Here is a 22,751-nt window from a genome sequence, read left to right on the forward strand (position 1 = left end):
ACCTCTGTTACTAGTATTGCAACAATAACAATAAAATGTACCCCAAATGCTCCCTTTTGTTAGGACCCTAGCCAGACTGCATCGAGGCCCTTTGACAGCCTCATTTTTAAATTGATCTCCACTGTTTAAAAAAAAAAAAAAAAGTTATCTCCAAGCCAGATGTGGTGCACACCTCTCATCCCAGTGCTTGTGAGGCTGGGGCAGGGAGGAAGATTATTTAGTGTTGTGGCCAGCCTGGGCTACCTAGTGAGTTCAAGGTCAGCATAGGCTACACTGAGACCTTCAGAGAAGGAAAATTTGTGTATGTGTGCGCTGGGTGTGTTGGCGCATGCCTATAGTCCTAGGGAGGTAGATGCAGAAGAATCAGTTCAAGGCTATGTTACAAGTTTGAGGCTAGCCTAGGCCACATGAGACCCTTGCCTTAGTTGGGGGTTGGAAGAGAAAAAATCCAAAAGACACTATCTCCAAGTACAGTCACTTTGTGAAGTACTGGGGCTTAGTTCTTCAATTCAGCATTAAGATTTTGGGGGACAGGGCTAGTGAGATAGCTCAGGGGAGCTAAGGAGTTTGCCACCAAGCCTGTCCTGAGTTTAGTCACCAGTATCATTGGCAAAAGGTACAAGTGACCTCCACATGCCCACCCTCGAACACACAAAATAAATGTAGAAGGTTGCTTGGAAAGGATCTGGGGTTACACAGTTGTGACTGGCCCACAACATCCAGGATAGTGTTCACTCTTCCCAGGCACGGCATTCGTTACAGGATGAAGAAGGTCAGCTCTCTCTGAGCCAGGCTACTCCTTCCTCCACAGGGGTTAAAACTCTGTGCCACTTTATAGTCGGCCTGAGACTCCCATAACCAGCTTCCCAGCCTGGCTAAAGCAGCAGGTTTTTTTCTTCCCTGGTGACTGTGACACTGTCCCCAACTGTTCTGCAGGCCTGAGTCGTGCTGGGCTCCCATTTGGATTGATGCGCCGGGAGTTAGCATGTGAAGGCTACCCCATCGAGCTGCGGTGCCCAGGCAGCGACGTCATCATGGTGGAGAATGCTAACTACGGGCGCACAGACGACAAGATCTGCGATGCCGACCCTTTCCAGATGGAGAACGTGCAGTGCTACCTGCCCGACGCCTTCAAGATCATGTCACAGAGGTGAGCCTGCTCCGGCTCCACAGCCTCACATCGGCTCCCTGAACACAGACAGCAAGCGAGATTGAGCTGCTCCCACGGACAGTGTCCCCCAGCTAACTCACCCCCAGGGAGCAGTGGTTCTCCATCTTCCTGATGTTGCGACCCTGTAATACAGTTCCTTGGATTGTAGTGACCCCCAACCATAAAATTATTTTGTTGCTACTTCATAACTGTGATTTTGCTGTTATGAGTTGTAATGTAAATGTCCGACATGTACACCCCTTCTTGGGGTCACAGCCCACGGGTTGAGAACCACTGCCATAGACCTTGCTCATCCCTCTGCTACCTCCAGAGACTTATTCAAGACTGTTGGTGGCGGGTGGGAGCTTGCAGAATCAAAGCAAAGGTATGCTTCCCAAAGAGAGACAGCTATTAATAACTTACACAAGTGTGTGTGTGTCTGTGTGTCTGTGTCTGTCTGTCTGTCTGTCTGTGGCAGGGTGCTTTGGTGTGCAAAATTGTCCTTGTGCATGTTGCAGGTATATAACTGTACAGATGGTGATTTCACGTCTGAATATGTGTGTGCAAATATGAAGCTTGTGTTTGTGTCTCTGAGCAGCTGTGGGTGTGAATAAGGGTGTACTTGTGTGACTAAAGAGGTGTCCCAGGCTGGGGCAGCCCACATAGGAAACTGCATAGCCTACTCAAATAGTCAGTCTGTCTAGAGCCTTCAGTTGCTCCACAAGCACCGCTCCGTGGCACAGGGCCCCTGCTTGCTCTCCTTGCCTCCACCTCGTCTGTTATAGTCCATTCTTCCTACACGGCAGGCATCAGTGAACACCTGAGTCAGATCCTTTCCCTCTGTTAGAACATTCTCAGGTTCCCACCTTCTTGCAAAAGCCAAAGCCTTCCTGAGGCTAGACATGCCTGTATGACCTGCCCTGACCACTGGCCCTCCTTTCCTGTGGGCTCAGTTCCAGCCTTGCAAGGCAGCTCGCTGTGGAGTGCTGCCTGGGTTCAGTCCTGATACTGCAGATACTTGAGCATGCATCAGAATTTGCATCCTGGTAGCCCAAAGGCTCCCAGTCTCCGGTTCTGCTCTGTCACACCCTGATAGGGTCTATGGGCCACAGCTAAGTGGCAAAGCCAACCTCTGGGTTTTTCTAGAAACATGAACCTATCCCTGCATTCCTTCTGCCTTAAATGCTGTCCCTGGGATCCAAGTGGCTGTTCTTAGACTTCCTTGTGGCTGTCTACCTAACTTTTACACACTCTGAAATTGCAGGCCCCCTTCCCTCCTCCTGACCCCTTCAGGGCCCTGCCTTCCATCCACATTTCCATCAGATATTTTGTGCTTGGTATTTTATCCTGTTTCCTCCCGAACCCTCACAGTGGTGAGGGACAACAAACCTTTGTCCCTCACCACTGTGGCTATAGCCAGGTCTACAGCAGGCATTTTTCACTGGATGTTTGAGGCCTGTAGCATGGGAGGAGGAGGAGGAGGAGGAGGAAGGCTGGGCCAGAGGAAGGGAAGGCAAGAACTTCACAGGACATCGGGTAGGCGGGGTGATTCAAAGTGTGCCTGGCCAAAGCTGCCTTGCCCCTTGCTCCATTTCTCCTGACTCCTCATCCAGCCTTCCAGCCCTGACTTAGGCCCCACCCATTTCCACAGTCTCCACAGCAGCTAAAACAGTCATATCTGCACACCTCTACACAGGAGGCTGTGTGTGTGTGTATGTGCAGTTGCTGGGCCAGGGAGCGAGATGAGACCTCAGGAGCCTCGTGGGGAAGGGCTTGGGGGCCTTAGCCCTGCTGCTTCTCCTAATGCTCCCCGTCTTGAAGCTCTCTGTGTCTATCAGGGTCACAGCTAAGCTGCTGGTGACAGATCCACCACTGGGTAGTTGGCCCCAACCTTCGCTGGACTGTGTTTCCACCTCCTTCAAGTCCCACCCCTTAAAGACAGATGCCACGCCTACAGCTCCAGGGGAGTCGGGGTGCAAAGCTGGGGTGCTGAGGGCCTTGCACATTCTAGATGAGCACTCTGCCACTGGACCACACTCATCCCTGAAATTAGTGACATTTAGTGCATTTACCAGCTCAGCTTAGTTGCAGAGCATTCCATCACTCCAAAAGGACACTCCATAAGCTTCACAGTCTCTTGCCCTTGCTCTGTTCTCTGCCCAGAGGTTTGCCTAGGCTCTCTCTCCATGCCCACCAGTCTGCCCTGTGCAGCCTTTTCATACACTCGTTACATTGTGGGTCAGCCACCATGTCCTTTTTCCTGGCCAGATAGCGTTCCATCACGTGGGCAGGCCACATTTTACCAACTTACCATCAACATCTCAAAACCCAGCACATTTTGTTCTGCCATTCCTCCGTGGGCGGACTTGGGTTCTCTCCCCCTGTTGGTGGATGTGGGCAATGCAGCAGTGAACCTGGGTGTTGAGTAATTGCTCACACTTGCTATAAATGCTGTAGGACATATTGCTGAGGACCAGGATTACTCAGTTGCATGAGGTCCCTGTGTGGTTTTTTGTTTGTTTGTTGTGGTGATTTGTTTTGGTTTTGGATTTTGGTTTTGTGAGACAGGGTTTCTCTGTAACAGCCCTGGCTGTCCTGGAACTCTGTAGACCAGGCTGGCCTTGAACTCTCAGATCTGCCTGCCTATTTACCCCCCCAGCCTCCTGCTGTTTTCCTCTGTACTTCCTGGTCCCGGGAAGAACTAGAGGCAGATTCAAGGTACTTAGCACTTGTACACACCTTGTCTGCCACTCCAAGGACCTGGGATGATGTTGGCTGCATTTCTTGTCTCTGATCGTGACCGAACACTGGACAGAAACAATGGAGGGAGGAAGGGTTCATTTTGGCTCTTGGTTTCAGAGTTCCATCCATTGTAGCGCGGCGTGCATGGCATGCCAGAGCACACACATTGTGGCTGCCAGGAAGCAGAGAGGGAACCGTGGGCATTCTGCTGCCTTTCTCCTCCCTCACTTTTCTTACATTAGTCTAGACCCACGTGTGGGGTGGACCTGTTTGCCTGGCTAATCCTCTCTAGCAGTACCCTCACAGATGTGCCTTGAAGCATACCTAACCAGTCTCCTAGGCAGTTCTAAACCCAGGCTAGCTGACAGAGAGAATGAACCATTGCAGGCACCTTGACAGGACACAGGCAGCTGTAGGAATCTGAAGGAGTGGACAGGCAGGTGACTAGAGCTGAAGATGCCCCCACAGGTGGGCACAGGCTGCGGGGTAGGAGAGCAGCCACCAGATGGGGACAGGTATCTCTGGTGGTGTCTTCTGGTTGTAAAATAGACCTCCTTTTCCGTGCTAGCCAGACCCCGAGAGACTAGCACAGGCTTGGGGTCGGGGACCCCGGTGGAGACTCCAGATTCCTCCTGGCTGTGCTGCAGGTTCAGGCAGTGTCCAGAGTGTGGCAGTGTCCATGGAAGAGCCAAGGTGGACACAGCAGGCACTCAGTCTTCTGTGAAAGTGCCCGTCACGTGTGACCGTGCGTTTTTAGTGACTGGCATGGGAGCTTCTAATTCAATTTAAAGGAAAATGCCAAAGATGTACCAGGAAATCCTGCCTCACAGCCATAGAGGCCTGTGGGAAAGAAAACAGGCAGGAAGCAAAGCAGACCCCACCCCAACCTGTGCCTCACGCGTCTTCCCACCTGGAGCTGTGCGCTAGCTTCCTGACCTGGAGCCTCCTGGGTCTGAGTCCATTTTCCTGTCCCCATAGGTGCAATAACCGAACCCAGTGTGTGGTGGTGGCCGGCTCCGACGCCTTTCCTGACCCCTGTCCTGGAACCTACAAGTACCTGGAGGTGCAGTACGACTGTGTCCCTTACAGTGAGTCATCTTGTTCCTCATGCTGGCTCGGGCCCTTCCCCCACAGAGCAAGGAGCCTGGCGGGCGCACCTTGGTCCAGCACACGTGTGCACACATCCATGGGGCTGGGCACAGACAGACGCTCGCAGGCTCGCTCCCACTTTTGACACATTCTTCTCACAGACACTTGCCACATTGGGTGGCTGCTTTCCCACACAGATGTGTCCCTCCTGTAGGGTGTCTTCAGCTCCAGTCACCTGCCCATTCCTGATCTGATCCTTCACATGTCCTTCACTTGCTAAAGCCCTCCAGCCACACACCTGCAGCATGCTGGCCTCTCTCTCTGGCCTTCCAACTGCGCTCCCAGCCTCCTGTTCCACACCCTTTCTCCTCCTGACCATGGACACACCTGATCTTTCCCCCCACACACCCTCCTGCCCCTTCCACATCATGAAAGCCAAAGACATCTTCCAAGGTTCCTAACTATTGGTTGGTTTATCGCTTACCCTGAGAACACTTCCTATCTGCAAAGGAAGTACTGCCATGTTGGAATGACAGTGCCCCCAAGAAGATGATTTTGGGGAGCCAAGAGCCTGACTCTCCTACATCTGACTGAGGGGGCAGATAGACAGGGTCGCTCACCCCAGCACCTGCCCCTGGCATCACCAGTCTCCCGCCCACCCCTCCCTCCATCGCCCTCTGTCCTCTCCCCTGCCTTCACATAGCCAGCCCGGAGGTAGGGAGGGCCTCTGGGCCAAAGGGGAGGAGGCAGGACCATCGGGGTGTCCAAATGAGGGGGCAGGGGAGCAGGAGACCGCCTAACTCTGCCTCCTCTCCCCTCCTACCCAGCTTTCCCCGCCCCACCCCTCCAACCTTTGATTTCTCCTTGCAGGTGAAGCCGGGAGGATGGGCGAACAGGATCACTCACTGCTTCTGTAACTTTCTCCTTTTAGTCTCCGTCCTTTCCTTTCAGCACCGCCTGAGGCTGCCTTCCACCGCCTGAGGGGGATGCCCGGCTGCTCCCCGAAGCCTCCCCACAGCACTGGGGACACTGCCCACCCGCAGCTGGGGCAGCAGGGAGGGAGGTGGGGAGTGACGTGTGTCCAGGACAGAGGGCTGGGCAGGTGGCTTGAGGCGCAGCTGTGGCTCCTGACTTGTCTGGCTCTGAAACCTGCAGCAAATGACTTAAAATCTCTCCGGGTGCTGCAGACGGAGGCGTGAGTCCTGGAGACCGGGAGTGACAAGCACTCAGCCCTGCGGCCAGAGTGCTCCCAGGAGCACAGCCCCGAAGGCAGAGGCCGCGACTTCACCCCCCAGCGCCCAGCCCCGAGCCTGGTCCAAGATGTGCTCAGTGATGGTACGGACGCTCTTTCCCGCCACCTGAGCCTCTTAGCTCCTCTGTGATGGGGGAGGGGTGCTTCGAGGAATAGCGGCAGCCTGGGACCCAAGCTGCTTTGTGCCCCAGGCCACAGGTTCTGAGGGAGTGGCAGCTGCATGGCCCCCTCTGTGTGGCTTCACTTCTCTGAACCTCAGTTTCCCCAGCTGTAGACAGGGTCCTGGAAGGCCTGGCTGCAGGGGCCTGCACTGTTCCCGCGCCCTCATGAGCACTGGCTGCTGTCACTGTGGCTACACTTCACTTCTAACAGTAATGAGTAATGTCATGGTCATTGGAATAGCAACATATAATAAACAGTTCTCTAGAACAGACAGGACACAAGGCTGGAAAAGTCCCTGGTCCAGGTTCAAAGGTCAAACCAAGATACGAGAAAAAAGAAGAGGCCCCAGGTCCTGAGTTGGAGCGTAGAGACCTAGAGCCGGGCCCCTTGTGTGTCCAGGAGCACAACCCAGAAAGATGGCTGTGGGGTTTAAGTGGGGCAGGGGATGGCAGCTTCAGACTGAGGAGAACGCAAACCTGACTGAGCCTTGCAGACTGTGCCCATGCGCAGGGTGGAGGTCGTGGGCAGGGCTAGCCACAGGTGCTTCTGGTCAGGCAGAGCTAGTCGGCCCAGGTAAACTATCTCCTGGACCCCCAGAGAATCGGGGCTCAGGAATAACTAAAGCTAAGAAGAATCCAGACACATGCTTCATGACTTTCCCTGAGCATATCCTGAGTGCTGGGTCCTGGGCAAGGCGCTGGGGAGCCAGGCAGAGACCCCTGCAAAACCCAAGCAGGGTGCCTGGCGGGGATCAGTCTGGTCAGCCACAGGGCCCTGGGCTTCAGAGGCTGGGGTGACCCCAGTGCTGGTGAAGGGGGCAGGGTGGGGGGCAGGGATCCCACAGTTGGGGGATCACTGGAGTGTGGAAACCCCAGACATTGGACTAACACTGGATTTGCTTTGCAGCTGAGCACAGCCTAACTCTCCCTTCCTCCCCAGGTGCCACCCGTGCGTCATCAAGGGCGGTGGGCAGGGCAGGGTGCAGCTAGGGCTCCTGGGCCCTTGGTGGATTGGGCAGAGCAGCTGAACCTTGAGCCCCCCCCCCCAGAAGTGTAGGAGCCTGTCTGCCACAATCTGTCCAGCCCAGTCTGTGTCCTCCAATTCTGTGCCTCTTGTCTCCCTACCCTGGCTCTGTCCGAGGCCAGGGGCGCCTGCCTGCCTGCCTCTGTTGTTCTGTGTCTGGCTCTACTGCCCTCTCTGTGCGTTCCGGGGGTCCGGAGGGCTTAGGGGAACACAGCTGGACTCAGGTGGGGCCTACTCAGCGGGGAAGGGGCTCAGCCTGTGCTCTCGGCTGGGAGGGGTACCCAGGCCCCAGACACTAAACCCCTTCCCGCGGCCCCCGGTTCTAGCAGGGGTTAGCACACAGGGTGGAGAGGAGCCCTGCGGTTCCTAGATCCCCACCGCCTGCTGTCACCCTAGCCAGAGTTCAGCTCCTAGCTGGGGCTCCTCCACACCGGGGCCCTCCCGCCTGAGGACCCTGTCGACCTGCCTGTCTGTACCATACCAGTCTTTTCGTCTCTTCCCTCCCGTGTGTCTCCCCTGTCCCTTCTCACTGTCTCCTCAGCACCTCTTACCCCATCCCACCCCCAGAAAAAGGGACTTGGGGGTGGGGGCTGAGATGATGTTACGGAAGGGGTTGGGAAAGCGGAGGAAAGGCAGGAAGAGGGGGCGTGTGGCCAGAAAAGAAACGAAAGCGATTTAATCTTTTTTTCTCTTTTTTTTCTTGCACATTTTTTTCAATTTGTTTTCTCTCTCTCTTCCGATGCTTAAAGTAGAAGTGGAGCAGAAAGGTAAACGCACTGTCACCACCACTGCCGACCCCAACTCACACTTCGTCCACTGTCCATACTCATGTGGCCCGCCCCTCCCACCCTTCTTCCCCCCCCCACTCGGTCCAGGGATCCCTGCCCCGGTGCCCTCCCAGCACAGCTGGGCCGGGCCTGGTGCTGCAGCACCATCAAGGCCAAGGCCATGGCCATGGGCTTCTCCACCCTCCAGATACTCACCGAAGCTCCTCTCTGAGCCTGGGCAAGACACTCACCCCACTCCGCCACCTACCCCTCTCTCTCTCTCCCCCTCTCTCTCTCTCTCTCTCTCTCTCTCTCTCTCTCTCTCCCTCTCTCCCTCTCTCCCTCTCTCTCTCCCCCCCTCTCCCCCTCCCTCCCTCCCCCCTCTCTCCTCACTTCTCTCTCTACCTCTTCTGGTCCCTGGTCCCTGCAGGGCACCTGACCTCATCTCTCATTTCTTTTGCCTTCCTTAGGAGAAATGTGTAAGCATCCAGGCGGGTGGGGAGGGAGGGACTCCCCAGCTTCCACAGGCACCGCTAGAGGCCTCTCTGTCTCTCCTGCCCGCCCTCCCTCCCTCTTCCTCTCTCCCCTCCTCTTTCTCCTTTCCTGTCCCCTTGTACCTTTTGCAAAGTGTACCGGTAGAGGGTGGTGGGATGGAGGGACATTCTTTCCTTTGGGGACCAGATTTCTCCTCTCTCTCTGGCTCCTGGTGGCCTAAGTTCCTCTGGTTTGGCGTTTCCAAGGCCCAGAGCTGTTGTGGAGCGCAGAGAACAAGTCTCCTCACCCTCCACCCTTTCTGACCAGCCGGGTCCAGTCCTGGGGAGGGTTGTCAGCCATCCCAAGCCCCTGGGAGGTGGCAGCCGGCCAAAGCCCTGGGTGGGTGGGGCGGGCCTCCTGGGTGGGCGGGGCGGCTCTGTCTCGGCACCTCGCGAAGCTGCAGTCAGGGTTTTCTTCCGGGCTGGTGTGGGAGGGGCCAGGGAGGGGGCGGGGCCACAGGCTTGCTCTGGGGACTTCCACAGGCCCCGTAATTTCTTGCAGGGAGCCCCATGGTAGTCGGTGTGGCTGTCTATTATGGGCTAGGGAGTGGAGGGTGACTGGCTAGTGGTAAGGCAGCAGGAAGCAATGGACAAACCATGACAGGGCCCTTCAGGGTCCCTTTCGCCTTGAAATTACGGTGGTCTGTGGAGGGCCCCTGCGGGGAGGTGGGCGGGGTCCCTCTGAGCTGCCCCCCTCCCCTCTCCCCTGCTCTCCTCAGTCAGCCCTGCACCGGCCACTCTTCTTGCAGGCTTGGAACTACGGCACTGGATCTCCTCTCTGGGTCGGCCTGGGGGAGGGAAGAGATGTGGGGAGCCGGGTGCTGAGGTGGGGTCCTTGCTGCCCAAGGCCCCTGCAGACCCTTCCTCATCTCTTCCCCTTCCTTGGGATGACCTCTAACTGTGTTTTTCCTCCCTGGTACCCTCTGACCAGCTCAGGCCCTCGTCATGAGCACACACCCCTGGCAGGGGTTTTTATGGGGTAGAGGGACCTGGGGAACAGAAAAAAAGGGTGGGGGCCAGGTAGTCTGGTCAGAGGGTACAGACATAACTGATGGGAATGCCAGGGCTTAGAGCCCAGGGTTAACTCATGCCAACAAGGCGGTGCTGCTGACGCCTTGGGCCTAGGGGCCTAAAACCAAGCTGCCCTAGTGCGGGGGTGGGAGGCACTACAGATTGTCCCCTCTTCTAACCAAGTTAGCCACTAGGCCTGGCTCCTACCCAAAGGTCCCTCACTACTGAAGCTGCCCACCATGCTGGTGCCAAGTCGTCCCAGCCCTCCCCGTGCCCCTGGGGCTAGCTGCTTTGGTGATGGACCAAGCAGGAGCAGAGAATTCACCATAGACCCACAAACACACACCCTACAGCCCTGGCCTGCCTGTGGGTTCTGTCGTGGAGAAATGAGAGGAGGTGCCAGCCCTCCTGAAGGGAAGGGCGTCTGTCCCACAGTGCTCAGGGAAGAGGAGAGGGTGGGCCACACTGACCTGCTGGATCGCTAGGGTAGGCTAGGAACAGGTGGTGCTGGGCTGTGAGGGGCAAGGGTGGGCAGGCCAGTGGTGCCAACGAGATGCAGTTGAGGTTTTCCTCTTTTCAGGGAATGGGGGGGTGGGGCGGGGCCCCCCACCTTTCTGACATCAGCGCTGCCTTGGTCCCTCCTCCCGAGCCGGGGATGGTCACAGGTAAATCGGGGTCCGGGGCAGGGGAGGTGGGGGCTGGCTGGGTGGGCGGGGCTTTATCCTAGCACCTGGTCCCTCCCTTGCCCCCTCCGAGCTGGACCTGGGACTGCCCCGGAAGGGACTCTCAGTCGGGCCTGGGCCTTGGAGTGAATTCTCTGCTCACCCCCTCTCTCCTCGCCAGCACTAACCCTCTCTTCCCAGGTGGTCTCCAGAACGTCTCCTTTGGAGCCAGGACTTGTGGACACCCCCCTCCTTGTCTCTCTTCCCTCTGCGCAGCTCCCCCCCCCAAGTGTCCCGGGAGTCCTGTCTTTCTCCATGCCCCCCTCCACCCTTGTACACCAGTGTCCATGTGCGCTTCTGGACCTCACCCCACCAGAGACCCTGCTGGCTGGGGCAGAGCTGGACTTCTCCCTAGCCTAACCTGGGGGCCGCTTCCCTCCATCCCTTCCTCCACTCCCTACCTGACGGGCACCAGCTGGGGGAGCCCAGACAGCAGCAGGGACCTGAGGAGAGAATAGACAGCTCTAAGCCTCCCCGCCAGAGTGGGTGTGGAAACATCACTCTACCTTGCAGCTTTTTGAGGAAGAAAGTGAAGTTTTTTTAAAAAGTCCATCCCTGCATGGTTGGTGAAGGATGGGATCCCAGCCCCTAGTTCTTCCACAGAGGCAGAGAAGGGAGGCCAGGGTGCTGATACCCGAACCTTGAGGCTAGCCTGGACTACAGCAGGGGTCCCCACCTCCCACCCCCTCGAGCCCAGTCTGGGAGAGCTCTGGCCAAATCCTTCGTCCCCAGCCTGTGGGGTCTCTAGCAGCCAAGGAAGGGAAGAGAGCACCATCTCCCCACACTAACCCTGCTCTTGATGGTCTCCAGGGGTCACAGCTCCAGGGAGAGGGGCAGCTGGGCAGGGCGGGACTCCCCGCCCACAAACCCCCTTCCCATCACCAGCCCGACAAAGCAACCATGACTGCAGCAGCAGGAGGGACGGCATGGTTTCCTCCCCGCCGTGTGACCAACTTGCCTCTCTCTCCCCTCTCTCCTTGCCTCTGCTCCTCCCCACCTCCTCCCTGCCTACCTACCCACCCGGCCCAGTCTTCGTGTGCCCAGGGACCCTGCAGAAGGTGCTGGAGCCCACCTCCACACATGAGTCAGAGCACCAGTCTGGTGCATGGTGTAAGGACCCGCTGCAGGCAGGTGACCGTATCTACGTCATGCCCTGGATACCCTACCGCACGGACACACTGACTGAATATGCCTCATGGGAGGACTATGTGGCTGCACGCCACACTACCACATACCGACTGCCCAACCGTGTGGATGGCACCGGCTTCGTAGTCTACGATGGCGCGGTCTTCTACAACAAGGAGCGCACGCGCAACATCGTCAAGTATGACCTGCGGACCCGCATCAAGAGCGGTGAGACAGTCATCAACACAGCCAACTACCACGACACCTCGCCTTATCGCTGGGGAGGCAAGACCGACATTGACCTGGCGGTGGATGAGAACGGGCTATGGGTCATCTATGCCACCGAGGGCAACAACGGGCGCCTGGTGGTGAGCCAGCTCAACCCCTACACGCTGCGCTTCGAGGGCACATGGGAAACGGGCTACGATAAGCGCTCGGCCTCCAACGCCTTCATGGTCTGCGGAGTCCTCTACGTGCTGCGCTCCGTGTACGTGGATGACGACAGTGAGGCGGCCGGCAACCGCGTGGACTACGCCTTCAACACCAATGCAAACCGCGAGGAGCCGGTCAGTCTCGCCTTCCCCAACCCCTACCAGTTTGTGTCCTCCGTCGACTACAACCCCCGGGACAACCAGCTGTACGTGTGGAACAACTATTTTGTGGTGCGCTACAGCCTGGAGTTTGGACCCCCAGACCCCAGTGCTGGTGAGGATGGGTTTTGAGGGGTGTGGGCCTCTTAGCGTCTCTCATTCCTTGACACCAGGATGTAGGCTCACTGTAGGCTGCTGAGGACAGGGAGGTAAAGCACATCATAGCTCGTGGCACACGCTGTCCTCACTCATCGCCGTTGCTCCTTCCGGGTGTGCCTGTCATCTTGGGGGCGTGAGGTTCATTGCACTGTTTTCCAGGCGAAACCCGTGCACTGCGTGGCTGAGGGATTATCTTGAGGATTGAACCCCAGGATTCTAGGCTCTACCCAGTGACCTGTGCGGCCTGGGCACAGTAGTTTGGGATAGTTTAGGGGGATGCAGAATCAGACTCTTGCTGTGTTCTCATTTTAACGCCAGCTGATCACTAGCCTAGAGCATCCCCAGAACTCTGGAGAGGGGGAGTTGGGCACCCGGGTTCCAGACCCCACAATCAAGTGTGTCACAGATGAGAGTTGATTACATCCAGACACTTTGACACACATGTCCGTCCCAGCTCTGGGAGAGACACCTTCTGGTGCATAGCAGTTCATTTTCACCCTCTTCTGAGTATATGGTCTGATGAACGTAGCGTGCCTCTGAGCACAAAGGCCAGGGACCCAGGACAGCTTTCCACTTCGGTGGGTAAGGAGGATGGCAAGGTGCCAAGGGGCCCTGTGCTCAGGCACATTGGTGGGCCTTAGGCATGGGTGTGACCCTGCCCTGTCCCTCTTACCTTCCAGGCCCGGCCACCTCCCCACCTCTCAGTACCACCACCACAGCTCGGCCCACACCCCTCACCAGCACAGCCTCGCCTGCAGCCACCACCCCACTCCGCCGGGCACCCCTCACCACACACCCAGTGGGTGCCATTAACCAGCTGGGACCTGACCTGCCTCCAGCCACAGCCCCAGCACCCAGCACCCGGAGGCCTCCAGCCCCCAATCTGCATGTGTCTCCTGAGCTCTTCTGTGAACCCCGAGAGGTCCGGCGGGTCCAGTGGCCAGCTACCCAACAGGGCATGCTGGTGGAGAGGCCTTGCCCCAAGGGCACTCGAGGTGAGTGCTGGGAGACACGCAGCTTAGCCATACAGGTGCTCTCTGCGGTCTGGCACCCAGGGAGCTGCCGGCAATCCGGCCACCTGCGTCAGACTAAAGTAGCAAAGCCAGTTTCAGGACAGATGTGGGACTGATAAGCAGCCCAGGTGCCCTGGGGGGTCCAGGCAAGGTTGAAAGAGGCTTAGTGGAGAAACCCTTCCATAGTGGATCTTGCCTAGGAGGTTCTAACTGCGAGGCTAGGGCGGGCTGCTTTGTGCCATTGTCCCTCCTTCTCATCCTCTGCTCTGTCTCCTCCCTCCTTCCTTGGCCCCTCTTCGTCTCCTTCCCTTTGACTTTCTTGTCTATCTCTACAGGAATTGCCTCATTCCAGTGCCTCCCTGCTCTGGGACTCTGGAACCCTCGGGGCCCTGACCTCAGCAACTGCACCTCTCCCTGGGTCAACCAAGTAGCCCAGAAGGTACCAGTAACTGCTGCCCTTACAGGCAGCCATCCAGTGCCCAGGGTCAGCAGTGGAGGAAAGAGCTTGGGAGACACAAGGGGTCTCCTGTTGCCCAACCCTTGCGTGGGAGGGGCCAGCAGAGGGAGAGGGCCTAGGCAGGTGGGGCGTCTGAAAAGGGCATGGAGAGCAGGGCAGGCCAGTGCCCAGCAGACCTGAGGCCCCATCCTCCCTGCCTCACACAGATTAAGAGTGGAGAGAACGCAGCCAACATCGCCAGTGAGCTGGCTCGGCACACGCGGGGCTCCATCTATGCCGGGGACGTGTCCTCGTCGGTGAAGCTGATGGAGCAGCTGCTGGACATCCTGGATGCCCAGCTCCAGGCCCTCCGGCCCATTGAGCGCGAGTCAGCTGGCAAGAACTACAATAAGGTAGGCACCTGTACCTGCTGCCACCCACAGTGACCAGTGAGGGACACCAGACCCCAGGGGCTGCTGGGCTTCACTTGCTGCGCTGCCTTGAGTAGTCCTCAGAGGTGGGGTTCCTCTGGGAGAGTGAGCACTGTGGCGGGGAACAGTGCTTGGAGTCCCCACCCGTCTCTACCTCCATCTCTGTCTCTAGATGCACAAGCGAGAGAGGACCTGCAAGGATTATATCAAGGTGAGCTCAGTGGGGTACAGTTTGCGGGAATGAGGGGAAGGGAGAAGAGAGGCCATCAAGACTGCCCCAGGGAACTAAAGAATGTGGAGGACTCGTGTGTATCGTCCCTGCTACACACAGGCTGTGGTAGAGACAGTGGACAACCTGCTCCGGCCAGAGGCACTTGAATCCTGGAAAGACATGAATGCCACAGAGCAGGTGCACACAGCCACCATGCTCCTAGATGTCCTGGAGGAGGGGGCCTTCCTGCTGGCCGACAATGTCAGGGAACCCGCTCGCTTCTTGGCTGCCAAGCAGAATGTGGGTGAGTACCTCAGTCACCCCAGGACCAATCCCAAACTCTAAGTATGTTGGTTCCCCGATTCTTGGGCCTGTGATTTTGCTGCAGGCCTCATGGTATAGCATGAACCCTGTCTGGGGATAGACACTGATAGCATGCCCTTTCTGCCCCTGCCCCCACAGTCCTGGAGGTGACTGTCCTGAACACAGAGGGTCAAGTGCAAGAGTTGGTGTTCCCTCAGGAATACCCCAGCGAGAACTCTATCCAGCTGTCCGCCAACACCATCAAGCAGAATAGCCGCAATGGTTAGTGTCCCGTGGAGTTTGTCCGAAAGCATGTGCGCACTGCCCACTTGGCACCTTGACCTTGGCTTTGTGGAACACATCGGGCGTATCTTTTAATCACGGTTTATCTGCCACTGGTATGGATATCCCAAAGCCCTGCGGAGGCCTGGGTTTGCGGGGGGAGCCCTAGCTCTAGAAGTCATTGTGCCAGAGAGGCTAGGGAATCTGCCCAGGGTCACACAGGAAGTAAAAGTGGGTCAGAGAGGCAGCCTGTACTGTATGTCCTGGCCACCGCTAGACAGCGGCCTTGTGGAAATGGCTTCTGAGTGGGACACTGCCCACTCCCAGTGTGTCTGAGAGCCATGGAGCCCAGAGGGAAGTGTGTGCCCGAGGATAGCCACTCTATCTCCCTGTGCCCATCTTCCTAAGGTGTGGTCAAGGTTGTCTTCATCCTCTACAACAACTTGGGCCTATTCTTGTCCACGGAGAATGCCACAGTGAAGCTGGCGGGCGAGGCAGGGACTGGTGGCCCTGGAGGTGCCTCCCTGGTGGTGAACTCACAGGTCATTGCAGCATCCATTAATAAGGAATCCAGCCGCGTCTTCCTCATGGACCCTGTCATCTTTACTGTGGCCCACTTGGAGGTGAGCTCAGGTGTACCCCTCCCTCCCTGGAGGTCCCAGCATCCTCTGTTTCTGGGCTGCATGTCCCCCACCATGTGTTCACCCACCTGAGAGTAAGTTTCAGCTTCCCTGCTTCAGCTTGGACCATATGTCCCACAGAGCTGGTGGTCACCTCGGGCCCCGGGCACTTGTCACACCTGTCACTGTCCCCGTAGCTGGTTTGAGGACAGGAATAGCACTTTGCAGTCTTGACACTCTGTCCACCATATCACAGGCCAAGAACCACTTCAATGCAAACTGCTCCTTCTGGAACTACTCAGAGCGCTCCATGCTGGGCTACTGGTCAACCCAGGGCTGCCGCCTGGTGGAGTCCAATAAGACCCATACCACATGTGCCTGCAGCCACCTCACCAACTTCGCAGTGCTCATGGCTCACCGAGAGATCGTAAGCTGCCCGGCGCTCTGCGGCTCTGGCCGGGCCTGCTCGCTGCTGGCCTGGCTTTGCATGGCATCCTAGAGAGCACACGGCATGGGCGATGCCTACGAGGCCCGCTTGTGGGCATGGGGGGCCCCCAGTCTTGCCTGGGGCATGAGGCCTTGCATCTGGCTCCCTCTGGCCCTGAGGCACTCTGGAGAAGCCAGCTGTCATTTCTCCACAAGCCTTCTAGAGCATGAGGAATTGAGCCGCTCTGTCCGCACGGGGGCGGGGGCCAGCTTGGTGGCTGGGTGGGTAGCACTGGAGGGCCCTTGTGGCCCACAGCCTTGCCTGGGTCCTTAGCTGCAGCTGTCACCTAGCCAGGCCCTGAGTGCCTCCCTACTCCTGTCCCCAGTACCAGGGCCGAATCAATGAGCTGCTGCTGTCAGTCATCACCTGGGTTGGCATCGTCATCTCCCTGGTCTGTCTGGCCATCTGCATCTCCACCTTCTGCTTCCTGCGTGGCCTGCAGACTGACCGCAACACCATCCACAAAAACCTCTGCATCAACCTCTTCCTTGCGGAGCTGCTCTTCCTGGTTGGGATAGACAAGACTCAGTACGAGGTGAGCCCGACCTGGGGCCGGGGCCAGGCAGCGGGAGGGCCACGCGGCGGTAGACCAGCCTCTTACTGATGTGCTCTCCAGGTCGCCTGTCCCATCTTTGCGGGCCTGCTGCACTACTTTTTCCTGGCCGCCTTCTCCTGGCTGTGCCTAGAAGGCGTGCACCTCTACCTGCTGCTGGTGGAGGTGTTTGAGAGCGAATACTCACGCACCAAGTACTATTACCTGGGCGGCTACTGCTTCCCAGCCCTGGTGGTAGGCATCGCAGCCGCCATTGACTACCGAAGCTATGGCACCGAGAAGGCGTGAGTGTCTCTGTTGTCCCCATGGTCTTCATCTGATTGGCTCTTGAGTGGCTGGCTTTCCTTGGGCCAGGGCTGGGGTGGCTAGCCTTCCAGGCATTTCTCCACTCTGGTTGTGTTCCGTTTTAGCTGCTGGCTGAGAGTGGATAACTACTTCATCTGGAGCTTCATTGGGCCCGTGTCCTTTGTTATTGTGGTGAGTGGCACTCCAAGTACTGGGGTTCCTTGCATCAGGCTGGTCTAGACCCTAACCTTGGGCCCCTTGCCAGCTTTTCAAGGCACTAGTGTAGAAACTATCAGAACCAAGCAGAGGGGCCAGGGCATGGCTCAGGGGTGGACACTTGCCCACTATGCAAAAGGCCCTGGGTTCTAGCCCTAAAATCACACACACACATGCACGCACGCACGCAGGCACGCACGCACACACACACACACACACAGGCGTGAGCAGTAGCTAAAAAGACCAGGTGACTGAGTCCACAGTCCCCAGCGCTGAGGCCAGTGTACCAGCAGCTGTGGTCCAAGCCCGTGTCATGCCAAGCCATGACCCTTGGCCTCACAGCAGTGACAGCAGATAGCAGACCCAGGTAGTGGGCACTTTGGGCCCCTGAAGAGGGAGTTGGAGCAGAAACTGAGCCCATTTCCTGTACTCGTACCCAGGTGAACCTGGTATTCCTCATGGTGACCCTGCACAAGATGGTGCGAAGCTCCTCAGTGCTCAAGCCTGACTCCAGCCGCCTTGACAACATCAAGTGAGACCCTCACCCTGGGCCCTGAGGTCTCCCAGAACACTGCTCCTCACCGGTGCCTGCGCAGTGGGGTTTTCAGCAGGAGGGTGTTTGTGCATGGTGTAGGCCCTACTTAACAGGGTCAGGAAGTGCAGCAGTTCATCCGACCTGTGCTTTCGGCCTGCACTGCAGATTCAGTGCGAGTCTGCTGGAGGGCACCTTGAAAAGCCGGCCACAAAGGGAGTTTGAGTGGACTGGAAATTTGGCCCAAGTGATAAAGGGAATGACCCGTCACTGGGAGCCAACCCTCGGTGTCAGCCAGCAGGCCTTCCCAAGGCCTCCCCAACCTTAGGCTAGGTCTTTCAGGCGGCACCGGAGGCCTAGGGGCTGGGCTGTCTTCCCTGGTGAGCACCATGACTGCCTGTCCCCCTGTCCCCCTGGCCACCAGGTCCTGGGCGCTGGGTGCCATCGCGCTGCTCTTCTTGCTGGGCCTCACCTGGGCTTTCGGCCTCCTCTTCATCAACAAGGAGTCAGTAGTCATGGCCTATCTCTTCACCACCTTCAACGCCTTCCAGGGGGTTTTCATCTTTGTCTTTCACTGCGCCTTACAGAAAAAGGTGAGGGGGCAGAGCTCTCCTTGGGGACATTCTGGATCTGTCAGGAGAGGCAGGCCAGGATGAAAGGGCTCAGGTGCCCTCTGGGCCCCTCAGTGTGTCCTCTGGTCACCTGCCTTCTGTGGAACCATCTAAGTCTGATGGGCACTGGGCGATTGAGCCAGAAGTGAGGCAGGCTACGAGGGAGTGGGAGTGTGCAGAGCAGGGCCTGCCAGATGTGAGGCCCAGCTCCGTGCCAGACAGACAACTGGAGCCGCAGTGTTAAGATTCCTGGGAAGGACTGGATTTTGTAATGATAGAAGGAACGGGTCCAGGGGAACCCTTGTCTGGCCTCAGATCGTGCAGGCAAAGCGTCCGTACACACACAAGGGTTGAGCATGTGCCTGAGGTGGTAGAAAGCTTGCCTAGCATGCATGATCTCTGGGTTCCGTCCTCAGTATAATGATTTGGGCATAGCGGTGCGAGCCTAGAATTCCAGCACTCGGGAGCCGAGGGCAGGGGGGTCGGGAGTTCAGAGACGTAATGTTCCCCGCGCCTGGCGTACATGTTCCTTAAAGATGTGTTGAGTTGGAAAATGAAGGAATGAGGCAGTGCTGGTGGTGAGGAAAAGAGAATGGGCCAAAATAATCGCCTGAACGCGGGCCGCCAGGGCGTGGCTAGCGCCGGGGGAGTGGCTGGGCCGGGGGCGTGGTTGGCGCGGGGGCGTGGCTGGGCCGGGGAGTGGCTGGCGCGGGGGCGTGGTTGGCGGGGGCGTGGCTGGGCGGGGCGTGGGCGGGCGTGGCTGGGCCGGGGAGTGGCTGGCGCGGGGGCGTGGCTGGCGCGGGGGCGTGGCCCGCCGGCTGACCCGGTCGGTCCCCTCCGCAGGTGCACAAGGAGTACAGCAAGTGCCTGCGCCACTCGTACTGCTGCATCCGCTCCCCGCCAGGGGGCGCGCACGGCTCCCTCAAGACCTCCGCCATGCGGAGTAACACCCGATACTACACAGGGACCCAGGTACCCGGGAGGGGGCATTGCCGCGTCTCTCTGGGGCACCTCGGGATGGCCCTGGAGGGGGGTGTTCGCAGAGGTCCCCTCATGTTTGGGCTGTGTCCCCAGAGCCGAATCCGGAGGATGTGGAACGACACGGTGAGGAAACAGACGGAGTCCTCCTTTATGGCAGGCGACATCAACAGCACCCCCACCCTGAACCGAGGTGAGGCCTCCCCGGCCCCGGCTCCTCTCTCGAGCACCTCGCCCCAGCCCCTGGGCTGCCTTGTAACCTCTGACCCTCCCTGCCCTTGGCAGGTACCATGGGCAATCACCTGCTGACCAACCCCGTGCTGCAGCCCCGTGGCGGCACCAGCCCCTACAATACCCTCATCGCCGAGTCCGTGGGCTTCAACCCTTCCTCGCCCCCAGTCTTCAACTCCCCAGGTGAGGACCAGGGACGAGCAGGTCGGGAAGCCCCGAGGGCAGGTCGGGAGGGCCTCTGCTTAGCTCACGCTTGTCTTCTCTTCTCTTGCTGACTGGCCTCGGCAGGGAGCTACAGGGAACCCAGTGAGTACCTCTGCCTCCTGGAAGCACTTCCCAAGGGGAGGGGACACAGCTTTCTGTAAGCCTCGCCTAGGAACTGGAAACCTGGGGTGTCCCCACCCACAGGCTCTGGCGTGGCAGTCAGGTGGGGACCTCAGGTAGGGGTGAAGGTGAGGGTTCCAAGCGTAGCGGGGTGTACCTGACCGCGCAGGCCTCCACTTGCTCAAGTTCTGAAGCTTGGGAGGGAACCCTGGAGAAGCGGTCCTTGCACACCCTCGTGAGCCTTTGCTAGTGAGCAGACCCCACAGGAGGGGAGAGGGAAGTGAGGCGGGAGGCTCTGCGACAGACCCCTCAGCCCCCTTGCCTACCAGCCCATCCTTACCGCCCCCCTCTGCCCTGCAGAGCACCCCTTGGGAGGCCGGGAAGCCTGTGGCATGGACACCCTGCCCCTTAACGGCAACTTCAACAACAGCTACTCGTTGCGAAGCGGGGACTTCCCCCGGGGGATGGGGGTCCTGAGCCGCCCCGAGGCCGGAACCTGGCCGACGCCGCGGCCTTTGAGAAGATGATCATCTCAGAGCTGGTGCACAACAACCTCCGGGGGGCCAGCGGGGGCGCCAAAGGGCCTCCGCCGGAGCCTCCTGTGCCGCCCGTGCCAGGGGTCAGTGAGGACGAGGCCGGCGGGCCTGGGGGTGCTGACCGGGCAGAGATTGAACTTCTCTACAAGGCCCTGGAGGAGCCTCTGCTGCTGCCCCGGGCCCAGTCGGTGCTCTACCAGAGCGATCTGGATGAGTCGGAGAGCTGTACGGCGGAGGACGGGGCCACCAGTCGGCCCCTCTCCTCTCCTCCCGGCCGGGACTCCCTCTATGCCAGCGGGGCCAACCTGCGGGACTCGCCCTCCTACCCGGACAGCAGCCCCGAGGGGCCTAGTGAGACCCTGCCCCCGCCCCCACCTGCCCCCCCTGGGCCCCCAGAAATCTACTACACCTCCCGCCCGCCGGCCCTGGTGGCTCGGAATCCCCTACAGGGCTACTACCAGGTGCGGCGGCCCAGCCATGAGGGCTACCTGGCAGCCCCCAGCCTCGAGGGGCCAGGGCCTGATGGGGATGGGCAGATGCAGTTGGTCACCAGCCTCTGAGGGGCCTCATGGACCAGAGGCCGGGGGCCTGGCCGGGGAGGGAACCCAGGAGGGGCTCTGGTGGGAGCAGAGACTGACGGAGGCTGGTGGGCCACTCTCTCCAGGTGCCCCTCAGCCCGTGGGCCCCACTGTCCCCTCAGGGGCGCTGACCTGGGCCCCAGGTGCCAGGGTGAGACAGGGTTTCCACCAGCCACACGCCCCAGCCTCTCTAGGGGAGTGCAATGAGGAAAAGCCCCCGGGCCCTGGGAGTGAGGGAGAAGCTGGTAGGTGTGACCGACTTCTGACACTCCCTGCCTGTGGAGGAAGAGCAAGGGGTAAGGCTTCCCTAGGTCTTTAGGGGGTTGCCGCTTTTGAGGTGGTCAAAGCCTTGCAGGATCCAGTCTATCAGCTGCTCCTCTCCATCCATCAGAAGGGAGCAGCGGGGGATTGGGCAGATGGATAGGATCCTCCCATGCTACAGTTCCCCGTGCCCTGGAGACTGGGCCTTGGACCCCAGCCAGGCCCAGGGCATGGGCAGTGGCGCTGGTGGTTAACGTGGAACTTTCTCTGAAGCTCCTTGATCCCTTGCTATTGGTCCCTGTCTCCCAAGCAAGCCTGCCCCTCGACCCCCAGAGTGCACCCAATGACCCCCTCCCTTGGGGTGACTCCTGATGAAGCACAACTCCCCGCAGGGCCCCAACCCACGGGGGTGGCCATATTTGGGCAGTTCCCAGTCCTGTGGGCTGGGCTATCTGGGGAGCAGATTTGGGGTCTGGGGCTCCCTGAGGAGTGGGTCCTGGGTTTGGATCTTTCCCTAGGGGGTCCTCTTACCCCTCTCTCTTCCTCCCCTATTGCTGTAAATATTTCAACAAAATGGAAAAGGAAAAAAAAAAAAAGACAAAAAAAAAGTAAGAAAATCTCATCACTTGAAGCCACCGGGCACCTGCAGCCCAGGCCAGCCCGGACTTTCTCCGGAACAGAGCCGCGGCCAGCCCTGGCCACCAGGACTTCCTGTATGTGTACATCCCAGCCAGGGTGGGCAGCCGCCAGAGCAGCTTTTACACTCCAGAGACAAAACCAATCTAGAAGCAACAGCAAAACAAAGAACCTGTCCTTCCCAGCACCGGTCCATCACCTCTGCTCTGGCTGCCCTCCTGGGGCGCGTACCTCACTGCCTGCCCCAGGACCAGAGGCCTGTCTCCCCCTGCCCCGCTGGCCAGGAGACACCCTCACACCCAAAGATGCTTTTGCCAAGATGGCTGCACTACCCCTTTGAGTTCCTGCTTCTCGTATATCACTTCAGGACTCATGGCAGGCAGGAGGAGGCTGGCATCCCACCCTGAGAGGGGAAAGAGGAGTTGAGGGCAGAGTATGGCTCCTGTGGCTGAGGGCAGGATGGCCGTGGTGGGGTCATTTCTGAGGGAGGGGCAAGAAAGGTGAGAGGTCACTTTCCCTTACCCCCACTCCAAGCCCTCTAGCCTGGCCTGCCCTCCCCCAGTTTTTTGGGGGTAGCATAACCCTGCTGCCATCTTGCAGAGGTGGCAGCCCACCTCTGCTGACTTCGCCCTGTCTTTTCCTGCCTCCTTCCTCACAAGTGCCATGAGTTTTCAAGCATCCTCGGGTCTCAGCTTGCTGCTGCCATGAACTTCTTTGGGTTATGGGGGAGCGACTCCAGGAAGGAGCTGAGGCGGTGGGTCAGTGGCTAGGAGGACCCACCTTTTTGCTGCTAGAAAGCCCTCTCCCTTCTGGGGAGCTGGGACTGGCTTGTCCCCATCAGTGACGGGGGAAGGGGCCAGACCAAAGATAATGGTTTGCCCCATGAAGGGGAACAGATGTGA

The 22,751-nt window shown here is 58.6% G+C and overlaps 1 protein-coding gene across 1 annotated transcript in view; it reads left to right on the forward strand.

Annotated features, from left to right (window-relative positions):
* The window catches only part of Adgrl1 (adhesion G protein-coupled receptor L1), a 39,872-nt gene extending 18,063 nt beyond the window's left edge, over positions 1-21,809 (forward strand). The window contains 23 exon segments of the mRNA XM_028858662.2: positions 937-1,150; positions 4,871-4,980; positions 8,171-8,185; positions 11,481-12,281; positions 13,006-13,320; positions 13,674-13,777; positions 14,002-14,187; positions 14,378-14,416; positions 14,537-14,720; positions 14,879-15,001; positions 15,410-15,624; positions 15,878-16,048; positions 16,434-16,643; positions 16,725-16,945; positions 17,072-17,138; positions 17,603-17,694; positions 18,119-18,287; positions 19,149-19,277; positions 19,380-19,476; positions 19,569-19,697; positions 19,803-19,820; positions 20,199-20,288; positions 20,291-21,809. Of these exon segments, the coding sequence (XP_028714495.1) occupies positions 937-1,150; positions 4,871-4,980; positions 8,171-8,185; positions 11,481-12,281; positions 13,006-13,320; positions 13,674-13,777; positions 14,002-14,187; positions 14,378-14,416; positions 14,537-14,720; positions 14,879-15,001; positions 15,410-15,624; positions 15,878-16,048; positions 16,434-16,643; positions 16,725-16,945; positions 17,072-17,138; positions 17,603-17,694; positions 18,119-18,287; positions 19,149-19,277; positions 19,380-19,476; positions 19,569-19,697; positions 19,803-19,820; positions 20,199-20,288; positions 20,291-20,934 (4,343 nt within the window). The 3' untranslated portion in view covers positions 20,935-21,809.
* The last annotated feature ends 942 nt before the right edge of the window (positions 21,810-22,751 follow it).

The sequence above is a fragment of the Peromyscus leucopus genome, chromosome 5, assembly GCF_004664715.2.
Source record: "Peromyscus leucopus breed LL Stock chromosome 5, UCI_PerLeu_2.1, whole genome shotgun sequence".
In the NCBI taxonomy this organism is placed as follows: Eukaryota; Metazoa; Chordata; class Mammalia; order Rodentia; family Cricetidae; genus Peromyscus; species Peromyscus leucopus.